General features: G+C 27.6%; 2 protein-coding genes across 2 annotated transcripts in view; one reads left to right on the forward strand and one right to left on the reverse strand.

The window, feature by feature from the left end:
- Positions 1 to 1,116: 1,116 nt before the first annotated feature.
- On the reverse strand, positions 1,117 to 4,392 carry LOC103578706 (pre-mRNA 3'-end-processing factor FIP1). Its single transcript, XM_008559864.2, has 4 exons — positions 4,199 to 4,392; positions 3,222 to 4,124; positions 2,814 to 3,154; positions 1,117 to 2,733 (listed from the first exon to the last, which is right to left on the reverse strand). Exons 1-4 carry the CDS (start codon positions 4,373 to 4,375, stop codon positions 2,613 to 2,615), a joined length of 1,542 nt encoding a protein of 513 aa, XP_008558086.1. The 5' UTR covers positions 4,376 to 4,392; the 3' UTR covers positions 1,117 to 2,612.
- Positions 4,393 to 10,194: 5,802 nt separating this feature from the next.
- The window catches only part of LOC103568750 (protein GDAP2 homolog), a 39,412-nt gene continuing 35,326 nt past the window's right edge, over positions 10,195 to 14,280 (forward strand). Inside the window, exon 1 of the mRNA XM_014439446.2 lies at positions 10,195 to 10,590. The gene's annotated coding sequence lies outside the window, so the exon portion shown is untranslated. The remainder of the gene's footprint in view (positions 10,591 to 14,280) is intronic.

Here is a 14,280-nt window from a genome sequence, read left to right on the forward strand (position 1 = left end):
AAATAAATATGATTTGCGGTGAGCAGTGTATCTCAACTGGAAATTATCTAAAAAAAAAAACCATTGAAATTTAATCAAAGCATTATTGAAACCTCCCTCCAACGTTCCCTGATTATTTTTTTTTTCATTTATTGTGGTCATTTTAAATAAGACTTCCATTTTTTTAAAGAAAATTTGCGTCATTTAGGGGCTGGGAAATCTCATTGATGTAAAAAAAAATTCTAAAACTCAACGTTGGGAGGAGGTTTTTATTAGGGGTGTGCGAATATTCGAATTTACGAATTATTCGACACGAATTCAAATCGAATAATTCGAAATTTCGAAATATTCGAAAACTTACAAATTATTCAAATAATTCGAATTTATCGAATAATTCGAAAATTCGAATTAATCGATTCGATTCGAACGCTATTTGTACACCCCTAGTTTTTATACGTAAAAAGTGTATACCAAGTTTGAAATGAATCGGTAATGTAGTTTTTAAATAGCAGTACTCACGGGCTTTGAAAAAGTAGTTTCGAGGAAAATACGTTTAAAGCTTTAGATGCTAAAAAAGTAAAAATAAATAAATTTTTTTTTTTAACTTTTACTGAATCATCGATTTCCGCTCCATAAAGTAGAGACCCTGCAGCACCTTCGATACCTTCAGCCTCTAGTTTCTAAAAAAAACCATTAGTTAATAACTTCGAGAGTTTTGCTCTGATCGACTTCAAATTTGGAGACAATATTCTTAAAATTTGTAGCTATAAGAAAATGAAAAAAAATCGATTATTAGCCTGTACCCCCCCCCCCTCTTTATCGGATGTAAAAACAAAAATTTCTCAAAAATTTTATATTATTTATTTATTCAGAATAATCTAAGATTCAAGGTTTCCCTGGTTAATGTCCAATTTCTGAGAAATTTCTGTTTTTATATACCATTAACATAAGAAAAATATTTTAGAGCTCAAACTTTAATAATCATGTGGTAGAATAATTATATTCAACAAAAAAGTTGAAAAAAATTATTTTGCAAAAATTAAAAAATTCGTAGTTTTGAAAAAAAAGAAACACCCTCCCGAAAATTTCAAAATTTTTTAAGATATGTTAGAGGTATAATATAAAACATTTTGAACCTAAAATTTGACTGTGAACTTTACTTTTTACAATTTTAAAACATTCAAAATTTTACAATTTTGGTAATTTTCAAAATTTTTTTTTCCAAAATATTTTTTTTCTCGTACCTCTAAGGGTCCTCTTTGAATACATCAGTGTTTTTTTTTAATACAGTAGGTTATGAAATATTAAATAAATAAACTTAAAAAATCAGAAAAACAGTGAAGTTTTAAATTTTGCCTAACTCTCAAGAAAAATTTTTTTTTAATTTTTCCTTTGGCAGAACTTCGTTTTATGAGACAAAAATCTCCACCAAAATTTATCCGAATCGGAGGGGGTCAATTCCAACCATTTGTCGATTTGATATGGAGTGACCCACATAGTAACAAAAATAAATTTATTGCTCTTTTCTCAAGAAATTGATAATCTACATTATTAAGAGAATAAGGCAAATTTGGTTCCCGGCATATCTGTATGATGAAATTAGTTAATGTTATTAAATTTGGTATCGTTAGAAAGGTTTTGACTTGAATTTGTGCCTTTTCATAGTTTCAACTCTTTTCTATTATCAATCATTGAGAAAAATCGATTTATCTGTATCATTCGAATTACATTTAAATTACCCGAGAAAAAATACTATCGTAATTATTTTCTTTAAATAAATTAATGTTCTAATTATTCTGTTACTAAATATGACTGAATGTCACTGAATATATACTATATTATTTATATCGCGTTACTTATTCCAAAATGACAAAGTTTTATGTTTCCATTTGGTTTTAGGAAGCTTATCAAAGCCAAAAACGTGTGGATAGAAAATAAAGGATTCATTGACACAAAAAATCTTTACTCGCCTAAAGAAAATTTTTCTTACCCCAAGAAATTTTTCGCATTGTGAATTAAAGCCAAAAAGTTATTTACAACGAGAAAAAATTTTTTGGTGCAAGGAATCATTTCTTGATCAAAATAATCTTTTCTCGCCCCCAGAAAATTTTTGTATTGAATTCATGATGCATAAAATTTCTTGTTGCAAATAAAATTTTTTTAGGCAAGAAATCGTTTTTTTCTGAGTATTTTATAAAATCAGTAGTGATATTTGGGCAATCACGTAGTGACTGCAGATTGCTCGTTAATTATAATGAAATAAATATTTGTGACGGATTTTTTTAACCAAAAAATTCTTGTTTGTACAATATTATTTTAATTTCTCAGTGAAGTTTTTGTTGCATAACTCATAAATCACCACAGGGTCAGCCATATTCCAGATTTTTTTTAAATTTTCTTAATGTGAAATTAAAAATGGTTTCGTTATTTATCAATATTCCATTTAAATCTAAATTTAATTTATTTTCATAACAAATAAAATATTATTTTTAATTAGCGTCACATCATTGTTTACCATTTTTTTAATTAGTATTTGTTTTGTACAAAGTAAGCACTATTGTTTAATAATGCGCAATTAATGAAAAATTGAAATAAAATATTATGTAAGTCTCGGTAATAGAAACTGATTTAATTTATTCACTTTCTTCTTTAGATCTTTCACGATCAGTACGTCGTGATTTTTTCTTACGACGACTGGGACTGCGAGATCTTGATTTATGTCGCCTTGAACGTGATCGTGATCGATGCCTGTGTCTAAAATTTGAAAAAGTTATTAAATCCATTTACTTTTTTTGTTAATGATAAGATTAGATTTAAATACAATACAAAATTACCTTTCTTTATGACGGTATTGTGACCTTGAACGATCACGATCTTTGTCATCATCTCGCGTTACAGAGTCACGTTCACGTTCTCTGACAGATGAATCTTTGTCACGTTCTGAACGATCACGTTCACGTTCACGTTCTCGTTCTCTTTCCCTACCCATTGAATCAATTTCTCTTTCATTACGAGGAATGTCGCCCCTAGGTGGTGGTTCACGTTGAGGTGGAGCAGAAGCAATCAGTGGAGGAATCGTCAGCGGCGGTACCATTGTTGGAATTGATTTAGGACCTAGATCTTTATTGTCTTCAGATGTCGATAATGGAACGGCTAAATTTGTTGGCTGCCAAGTCTGTTGAGTAAAATAAATTAATGTAATTTAAAAAATAAATAGTAATTATAAATAAAAAAATATTTACAGGATCATTTCCCCATTGACTGTCTTGTGTAGGCTCGTAACTCTGGTAATAAGGATCAGGTTCTGATATATAGAAAGGTGGAGGTTCCTGGTAAGGAGCTGGAGGGGGAGGTAAATCGAATGGTGGTGGTGCCATTCCAGGTGCTGGTGGTGGTACACTCATGTCAGGAAACCCGGGTTTTCTTGAGTACTCTCGTCTGTCAGCCGTCATAACTTGTATAACATTTTCTTTAGGTGGTGATTTATCAAGATTCCTACGCGATGCTAAACCAGAACTACCAATAACATCAATTGTCCCAGCCATCTTTCTTCCAGGTGGTGGTCCAGCTCGTTTAGGTCCTGAAATACCTGAATATTTACTGTTGTCATTAGTAATAGCAACTTGTGACACACGTGTGTTTATTAAATTAGGTCCACCGGATCCAGCATTTAGAACAAGTCCAACACCCGATTCACTTCTCATTCTTTTTTGACGTTCGCAATAAGCCCGCCAAGTTTCTTCATTAAAACCATAATTAAAATAATCCGTAATATCAGCACCTGGTTGCCTCCATGGCTTATCTTCCAACTGATCGAGATTAAACTCGTGTGCTTGGATACCATTTATGACTCCAATTGTTTCAAATTCATCAATACTAAATTTACCAGGCTGCTTATTTAATTTATCTGATATCCCAGACGCATTTGTCAAAAGCCCTGTGCGTTTGATATTTAAATTATTGTAAGCTGGTGTTGATTTAATGTCACCAATGACAACATGAACGTCATCGTCAGAATCAGAATCACTTGAAGCATCAGCGTCTTCTTGACTTGGTTCCTTCGTACCATTTTCATTTGTTTGTTCGGAAGCTTCATCTTCCGGTTCTGGGGCCGTTGGTTCTTCTAATGCTGATGTATCCGCTACCTTTTGATATATATAATAAATAATTAATTTTTGTACCGGTATATATATTTCCGTAGGTTATGTTCACCACTTACCCCAGTAGATTCATCAGCGTTAATTTCCGCGTTATTCTCTTCAATATTTTGTAACTCATCTTGACTTACATTTGGCGTTGGATCTTTATCATTTTCAGACGGCTCGTCTTTTGTAAAACTGTCTTTTCCATCATTTGAATCGCCGTATAGCCACTGGTCTTCATTGTCATCCGCCATTTTTACTCTTTACATACTTTTTTTTTTTTTTTTTTAATACACACTCGGTGCAAAGTGTATAGAAAATAGAGTAGAAGAGAAACTGAAGTAGAAAAAATAAAATGGCGCATTTTTTCCGTGAGTATTTTATGAAATATTTTTTAAAACAGCTGTGGCGCTTTGATATTGAAACGTTAGATGGAGCGCAATGGAGTATTGACGTTGGAATTTCAATTCTTAGTTCAGTCTTGAGATTCATAACGTCACTGACATTTGAATTTTATATAATAGTAAAATTAGCGAACATTTTTCAATTTTTAAAACTGAAATAATAAATTGAAATGTTTATAAGGTAAAAATCCCTATATACCCGCTCACTTTTCATTGGAGTGAGATTAAATCACTCAATATAAATTAATAAATAAAATTAAAAACCATATTTTTTTTTTATAATTATTTTTTTAAGTTCCGAGTATTAGAATAAAATTTAAATTTCGAGAATAATCTTGATAATTAATTATTATTAATTTTTTTTAATAAGGTCCTTGAGTGCACCCATAGTCGCTCACTAAAAGTTGTCATGTACCATTACACGGTAAAAAATGATGCTCATTATTTTAATAGTTTGTAGTTTATTTTCAACTTAAAATTAGTATATTCGATACTTATATCAAACCAGCATCATTGTATATATTGCAAAATGGCTATTGTTTACATTCAAATTTGATACACTAAAGAGCAAAATTTGTAATTTCGTATATTAAAATTAATATGAAAAAGAATCGATAAATTGCTATCTACAGTTATTACTATTCAAATAAACATACAAAAATTTTAAAAACGAGGAGCCAAAAATTAGTAAACGTACATATTAATATATAAAGATCTAGTATACGAATTTTTCATTTTATTATTTACTACTTATTCGATATATGTATATAATAAATTAATTTATAATAACAAATAAATAACATTTTATATTAATTATTAGTCAATGGGATAGAATTTATAAAATAAGAGTTAAAAATTTTCGGTATTTTTATGAGCAAAAAAATCAGCATCTAGTATACTAATTTTTCATTTTATTATTTACCACTTATTCGATTTATGTATATTGTAAATTAATTTATAATGATGAATAGATGATCTTTTAAGCTAATAATTAATCAGTGACATCAAATTTATAAAATAAAAGCTAGTAATTTTTTCAATTTTCGGCTGGAAAAAATCAGTATCAGATACCAATTGTTAATTTGACCAATCATTATTTTTTTAATAGATTATGCCATAAATTAATTAACTTTCACTAATAAGTCATGTATTATACCTTAAAGTAATAATCTTTACTTACTTTTTAAAATAATTGATAGCAATTTTTAGGAATCTACAAAAATTAGTAAACTACTTTGCATTAAGCACATAATAGTACTAATTATTGATAACAGATTCCACTTTTTACTATTATTTATTAATTTTTAATAATCTGTTTTTTCCGTGTACTTAATCAACACATGGCCCTATAGTCGCTCAAAGACAATATTAATTAAACTATCATAAGTTTATTGATTTGGACAACTAATTTATACATTATACTACTTTATTCTTTGATAATATAAAATTTCATGAATTTCAAAAATGTATTTAATAAGATATAGTTGTAACAATTCTTAAAAAATTTGACGCAACCTAAATTTAATCTAACGATTGAAAGTTAAAGTAAAAAATCCCTGGCTGAGCGCAATTTTGAAAACAGTCATTTAATTTAAATTTATAATCTAGTGTAGAATAATTTGATACATGATATTTTAATATATTTAGATTTACAAATAATTATTCATCAATAATAATATTTTTAGTTGTAATTTTTTTTTATGAAAATTATAAAAAATCGCATTAAACAAAGTGAGCGATGAATAGTATTGAGCGGGTTATAGAGACTTTTACCTGAAGCTAAAAATAAAAAAATACATGTTTAAACGATTCAAATTTCAGTAAATGCATTTTTAAAAATTTTAATTATTTAATTTTTTTATATGTAATCAAGAATTGTATGTTGGCTACATTTAGAGTCCTAAATTTTATATCTGATTTCAAGTGAATTTCATTATGAGTGCAAATATAAAAATGGTAAAAAACGATTTTTTGCAAATATCTTTAAAATAACTGAACCAAACGCTTTCAAAATCTGATCAGCTTTAAACTTTATCAAAATGGGTCGATTGTCACTTCAAACATAAAAATCAAATCATTTGTCAATGAAATTTCGTGAAAGAAAAAAATGACAAAAAACGTTTTTTTCGAAAACAACGGCATACAAAAGTATTTTCGAGCTCGAAGAGCTCAAAAATGTACTCACGACAATTTTTCAAGCTCAAGAAGCTCGAAAACAGCGAGAAGTTTTGGGGCTGGCCCGCAGGGTCAATCGATAGACCGATTTTTTTTTTTTTTTTCAGTGTAACAATTTATATATTAATTAAATTTAAATTGTACAATAGTTATACATATTAATATTAATATCAACTCTAAACTTATAGAAATTTTTTAGACGAGGTATAAATTGTCTAACCTGTAAGTATAAATGCGTAGAAATGAGTTATTATCCGCTTCTAGTCGAAATAAACTGCTTTCGCCAATTACAGGGCCAAGAAAAAAATTTCACAGAAGTTAAGTGTAACTAATCCTAGGATGCATAATAATACCAGCTAATAATAACGAGGAATTTAACAAGCATCAGTATAAGTTATTAATTATTTATTATTAAAAGCGTTGTATTTATGGCTTAATTAATTAAGACAAATTTATTTTTAGTCCTACTTTCAACCGCTACCTTAGCGGATGTTGCTGCTGTAGCGTCAAAAGCCCCGGGCATATTAGTTGAAATATAATATTTCAAGGTAGAGTAGGTCAACAATAACGATTCTGATGAGCCCATTGGTGTATCCGGGAGGAAACTAAGATCACTAATGACTTAGTAGATAAGAACTCTTGGTGATTGACATAATAAAAATCAATTCATCTTAAACTAACGTTTTATGTCAACTAATGCATGCCGATAATTTAAAACTTTTAAGCTGAATAATTAAAGTAAATTTAATAAGAAATTCTACACAGTAAAAAATTGATAGTGAATTTGAAGTGATTACGGATTTTATTTAAGTCTGAATCCACTCCGTCACTCGGAGTATTTTTTTAAAAATCCGCATTCACTTCGGTTCGATGTTTTAATATTAAAATTTACCCCCTTTAGGAGTTAATTTCACTCCAAGGGGACTAAATAAATACACATTCATACGCTTTACATTTACCCATGCAAGAGCTCCCAGAGTTGAACAAAGGGGCCGTCCTTGGCTCAGCACTGGGGAACCTAGCTTTGGCACGTCTATATTGGCCCATGCTTGGGTCAAGAAAGGTTACTTAATCCTGGTCATTCCAATCATTACCTGAGTCTGGGCCAAGACTGGGTTCCCCTATTTTGGCCATTCAGTGGAAACCCACACTTGGGGCAGGACTAGGTAATCTAGCCTTGGCCATTCAATGGACACCCAGGCTCGGACCAGAACTGGGTAACCTAGCTTTGGCCGTTACAATAATTACCCGAGCTTGGGCCAAGACTGGGTTCTCTTGTCTTGGCCACCCAACGGACTCCCACACTTTGGCCAGGACTGGGTTACCTAGCCTTAGCCGACCCAATGATTACCCGCGTTTAAGCCAAGACTAGGTTCCTCTGCCTTGATTATTCAATGGCAACCCAGACTTGGGCCAAGGTAGGATTATCCAAGTTCGAGTATACCTATAGTTTCCCATTCTTGGGCCAAAATTGGCTAATCTAGGTTTTTTATTAATTATTCAATCATCTTATTATTATGGTTTTTTAAATTAATAATTATTTATTTTTGAATTAAAATAAGTTTTAATAAATAAATATTTTAACATTTTGATTAAAATTATTTACAATTAATAATTAATACATTTTTTAGTTCGTTATTATTTGCAATCAACAACCGTAATCTTATAACTTTACTTATAAAAATTAATTTAATTAAGAAATAACTCATGAATTTCTATAATAAACGTTATCTTTAATAATGGTGGTAGAGTAAGATAATTAAGCCCATCAGAAGGACGACAGTTCGCTCCCAGAGCCCAGCAGAATTTTCACCGAGTTTTTTTCACGTCATTTACCTCACTTAAATAGTTTAAACGTTAATAATCACAAACTCTTGTATTTAAATAATAATTAAATTTTTTTTAAATTAAATTTATTGATTTTTTCGATGCATGGTTCAGATCTGGCAAGCAAGCATGGGTCAAAACTGGCAGCCAGGCTTGGCACGATGGTATCATGCCAGACTTCTACCAAGACTGAAACAAGGCTGGCTTACAAGCTTGGCCCAGAGTTCAACATAGTTGATCCAAGCCTGGGTCAAACCTGGGCCGTCGTACTTTCCTGTCTGGGATCTTTGTGGGCAAAATGGGTTACCCCCTAAAAGAGGTGAAAAATAAATTTTAGGATATTAAATAAATTTGATCAAATTGAATTTTCTTCTAAATAATTAACATAAAGAAAAATAAAATTTCACACAATTATTAGATGCAAAAAGAGAAAAAATTTTTAATAGTTTTTATCATTAAACAAAAGTAATTAACATTTTTCGACTGACACTTTCGATTTTTGAAAAAGTTTTAAAAAAGTAACTACAGACTTTAAATTGTTAATTGTTTAGTTGTTAATTACTATTTATTATTAACTTCAAAGTGAATGATATCAGTTAGTTTCAATTCCAAAGAAAATATTTATAAATAAGCAATTATATTATGCTTAAATTAATGGATTAAATAATTATTAAAAGTTAAGTAAATTTCAAAAAATTGTAAATATTTTTAAGTTGATTATTGAGATACATCTAAAGTAATTTGACACTGGGAGTTTTTTATTGCATGTAATTGCATGTAAATTAAGAAAAAAAATCTAATTGTTTTTATACTACTTTTTTACAAAATCGAAATTTTTCAAAAAAGGTGAAAAAAAAAAAATTCAAAATAATGCTCAATTATATTTACAAAAATTATTTCGGAATCTTTGAAAAATATTTAAATAAAAAAAAAATTTCTTAGAAAATTTTAGGGCTGCTCCTCTCCCCTAAGGGGAGGAAGGGGTAAAACGGGGTACTTGAGGAAATACCAAGTTTTCGAGAACTCAAATACACTAAATCTTTTTATTTAATGATATTTAAAGTAAATAGAAGTAATTTTCAGTTATCGTTAAAAAACAAAATTTTTTATTTTTGCGGGCAAAATGGGGTACCCTCTAAAAAAGAAAAAAAAAATTTCAGGATTTTAAATGAATTTGATTAAGTTAAACTTTTTTGCAAGTAATTTACATGACAAAAAATTAATATTTTCCAACTGACAATTGATTTTTGAAAAAGTTTAACAAAATAAATTCAAAATAACACTCAATTATATTTACAAAAGTAATTTTGGAATGTTTAAAAACCATTTAAAATATAACATTTTTTTCTTATAAAATTTTGGGTGTATCCCGTTTTGTCTGCCCGACCCCCGTTTTGCCCCTTCCCCTTTCTTTATATATAATGATAAGAATTTGAATTTTAACAGCAAAATTGTAATCAATAAAATAGTGTACTCATTTAAAATTTACTAGTAATTGATAAGAATTTTTCAAAGCTTATATTTTATACACTTGTCAATAGATAGCGTTAAACTCAACAACTGTGATTATTTAAATAAACATTTTAATATAAAATGAAACTTTCTTTTTTTTTTTTTTTGCAGACATAATTTTTAATCCCAATAAAGAGTGAAGATGAATTAGTACTTGAACTGATGAAGTAGTAAAAAATGTGCTGGTGAAATATATAAGTAAATGTATGTTGCGTATATAAATAATAAGGTATGGAAAAAAATGAAACAAAACTCGACAGTACATAAAATAACAGTCTGATGTGTATGACACACAACTGCGTTGTCAGACCGGATTCTAGTATCGTAGATGTTGAAATTTCTCTACCTGTAATTGGACAGTATTTTTATACCATTACAACAATTTTACTGTCAATAAAAATTAAACCACCGAGGATAAGATAATGAGTAATAGATCTCAGATATCATACATAAATAATCTATCAGTTGATTGATAAATTCAATTACTGATAAATCATTCATTTTAAAAACCATTATTTTTAATTATAAACGTCAAATTTCATTGAACAAAAGTAAGTACTAAAATTTTTTAAAAATTATATTATTCATAGTATGGACTTTTTTTTTCTTAACTTGTATGATAAATGTTTCTACCAAAGTTTTATACATTTTATAGTAATCCAATAACTTAAGATGAAAAATCAATAATAAAATAAATAAATTTTTAAATTTATTCGAAAGTTAAAGGCCAGAAGTTTAATAAATTTTTTATTATAAAACAATAAAATCAAACTGGTAAAAAAAACTTAAATATTGGGTTATTTGGAAGTAAAAAAAACTACTTTGTTTATTTTTATTTATTATATAAAAGTTAGATTGTATCATTGATTGATTAAATATTACATACTTTGCAATGATACCGTAGTACACTTAACTATAGATAAACATTATACCTTCGATGTCAGTGGCACAGAGTAAACTTTTAGCCTTTATACCAGGTGCATATATGTATATACAACAATGGTAAAAAGTTTAATAAGTTCAAGTAACTATTAAACATTTAACGTTTCAATTTTTTTTTCCTAATCAAGAGCTACTCAGCATACGTGCGTGGGTTACGTATCACTCCAAAACGTTTTAATGAATAGAAAAATATATTACATCATACTCTCAGTTTTTAAGTTGCAACGTTCGTTGGTTCATAAAAAAATATTAGAAAATAAATTTATATACTCCTGGGATTTTATATTTTTTTAGAGAATTTAGACAAGATTTGGCAGAGATCTGGAACAATATAAAAAATTCTTGTAGTATATTATTCAAATGCATTCTTAGAGTACTTATATTTTATATTATTTTAGCTGCAACCTTGTTGCAATGTACTGTATAACATTACACACTTGGGACGTATAGAGCAACGGTAATAATTGATAATATTATCGATTTAACGCGGCTGGACGGCTTCGTAGGTATTAGTTGTACCTGGTATGACAACTACTCTTTTCTCTCGTCTTATATACATCTCAGCATATTTTATCTTGAGAAATCCATCTCGCACTACATAAATTTTTGAAATTGATAAAAAAAAAAAATATTAGTTAAATTAATTATAATGTTAAATTATTACATAAAATTTTGAAAAATTTTATGAATTCGATATCAAAAATTAAATACGTAAAAAATATATGAGTGTGGAAGTACACGGAAAAAACAGAATATTAAAAATTAATAAACAATAGTAAAAAGTGGAATCTGTTATCAAAAAATAGTACTATTATGTGCTTAATGCAAAGTAGTTTACTAATTTTTGAAGATTCCTAAAAATTGCTATCAATTATTTTAAAAAGTAAGTGAAGATTATTACTTTTAGGTATAATACGTGACTTAGTAGTGAAGGTTAATTAATTTATGGCATAATTTACTAAAAAGTAATGATTGGTCGAATTAAGAATTGGTATCTTAGATACTGATTTTGTCGGCCGAAAATTGAAAAAGTTACTAGCTTTTATTTTATAAATTCGATATCACTGATCAATTATTAGCTTAAAATATCATTTATTCATCATTAAAAATTAATTTACAATATACATAAATCAAATAAGTGGTAAATGATAAAATGAAAAATTAGTATACTAGATACTGATTTTTTGCTCATAAAAATACCGAAAACTTTTGACTCTTATTTTATAAATTATATCCCATTGACTAATAATTAATATAAAATGCTATTTATTCGTTATTATAAATCAATTTATTATATACCTATATCGAATAAGTAGTAAATAATAAAATGAAAAATTTGTATACTAGATCTTTATATATTAATATGTACGTTTACTATATTTTCGGTTCCTCATTTTAAAAATTTTTGTATGGTTATTTGAATAGTAATAACTGTAGATAGCAATTTATCGATTCGTTTTCATATTAATTTTAATATACGAAATTACAAATTTTGCTTTTGTATGTGTATCAAATTTGAATATAAATAATAGCCATTTTGTAATAAATATAATGATCCTGGTTTGATATTAGTATCGAATATACTAATTTTAAATCTAAAATAAACTACAAACTAGTAAAATTTTGAGCATCATTTTTTTCCGTGTATCAGACATAAGAAAAATCGTAAATTTTAAATAAATAATTAAATTAATTACAATAATGAAATTTAAAAAAACGCGCGTTCTGATTTTTCAAATATTTGTATTTATTTAAAAATTAAAAAAATTGACAATTGTCAGCTACATTCACATTCATATAAATATACTGAATAAACATGTTTATAAACTTTTTATATATGTAAATATAAATTAAAGTATGCCGTCATTGAAATATTTAGTATGCATAAAAAAAATAATACTTTTAAAACTAATCCCACAGCAGTTAAAAGCATATTAAAAACGTATGTGTGTCACATATGTGTATATATACATATTGATGTTCAGTTTTATCTCCATTTGGTTTGTCAAAGGACAATACAAGATAAAGATCTACGCCCAAATGATTATACTATCAGTATAGAAAAATTCTTTAGACAAATTATAAACTAATGTCTATTTTTTTTTTTTTACATTCTTTTTATTGCTCATGTTTTTATATTGACTCGCCTATTTTTTCCCTTGGTTATTTGTATAGTTTGTAGCTGCATTATTGTTAAATGATTCCGATCAACGTAAATACGGTGTATCATCATATCCCTCTACTCACATTGCATACCGATTGTTATTCGACGCCTTATTTTGTAGAAGCATTATTATATACGTCATTATTTCCTTCTACGTACATCTATGTTCATATATGTACAAACATGTATATATATATATATATATATATATATATATATATATATATATATATATATATATATATATTTTATAATGTACATTACCTGAGTTTATAAGTGAGTTACATGACATTAGTTCCAGTAAAATATCAAAAATCGTTATACAACATTGTTAATAACATATATCTATATACATTTAAGTTTCAATATTTATTGGCGTTCGATCGAATATCGATAAAGGACTATAAAACCAGTGAGCGTTATTGTATATATATGTTGTATCTAACGATACGTTTGTGACTATTTTTGTACCGACGTCGACGTCTCAACGATTTATTTTTAACATTTTCAGAACAAACCAGATTACTACTGTGACCCTGACTTATTATTTTATTTCGTATACATATATATATATATATATATATATATATATATATATATATATATATATATTTTTTTTTATTTAGTAGCTGTAACAAAAAAATTTTTTTTGTCATATTATTGCCATACGTCATAGCGGCATAGCGAAAAATATAATAATTAGCATGTATTTTTTATGTTATTGTTAATAAAATTGCCGGTGTACTAGACGAGAAAAAAAAAGTTCTTGACCCTCATGTTACAAGATTTATATTGAGAAACCTTTTTAAAACTTAGTGAATGCAGAGGCATAAAAAAAAAAAAGGTTTCCAGATTATTACGTATTTTATTATACGCTCATGCAAATATGAATGAGATAAAATTTATTATTATTACGGTAATTAGTTTCAATTCTTATAGTTAATTACGAAATATAAAATCATTTCTCAATTAAATTAAATTTCAAAATTGTAAATTATTGTAAAAGATTTCTTAAAAATTAATTACGCGCGTAATTTAAAAAAAAAAAAAATGATCGTGAGTAAAATATAATTTTAACAAAAGGTATACGGAGAAAAATATATAGTTAATTTTACTAAAAAATATGAGGATAATT

Source organism: Microplitis demolitor, chromosome 8 (genome assembly GCF_026212275.2).
Source record: "Microplitis demolitor isolate Queensland-Clemson2020A chromosome 8, iyMicDemo2.1a, whole genome shotgun sequence".
Taxonomy (NCBI): domain Eukaryota; kingdom Metazoa; phylum Arthropoda; class Insecta; order Hymenoptera; family Braconidae; genus Microplitis; species Microplitis demolitor.

What these genes read in the sequence shown, in the direction of transcription:
- LOC103578706 (XM_008559864.2), bottom strand. Translation starts at nt 4,375, where the DNA reads ATGGCGGATGACAATGAAGACCAGTGGCTATACGGCGATTCAAATGAT. An exon ending in ACGCTGATGAATCTACTGGG is followed by an intron (nt 4,125 to 4,198) that starts GTAAGTGGTGAA and finishes ATATATCAAAAG; the next exon opens with GTAGCGGATACATCAGCATT. An exon ending in CAATACCGTCATAAAGAAAG is followed by an intron (nt 2,734 to 2,813) that starts GTAATTTTGTAT and finishes TTCAAATTTTAG; the next exon opens with ACACAGGCATCGATCACGAT.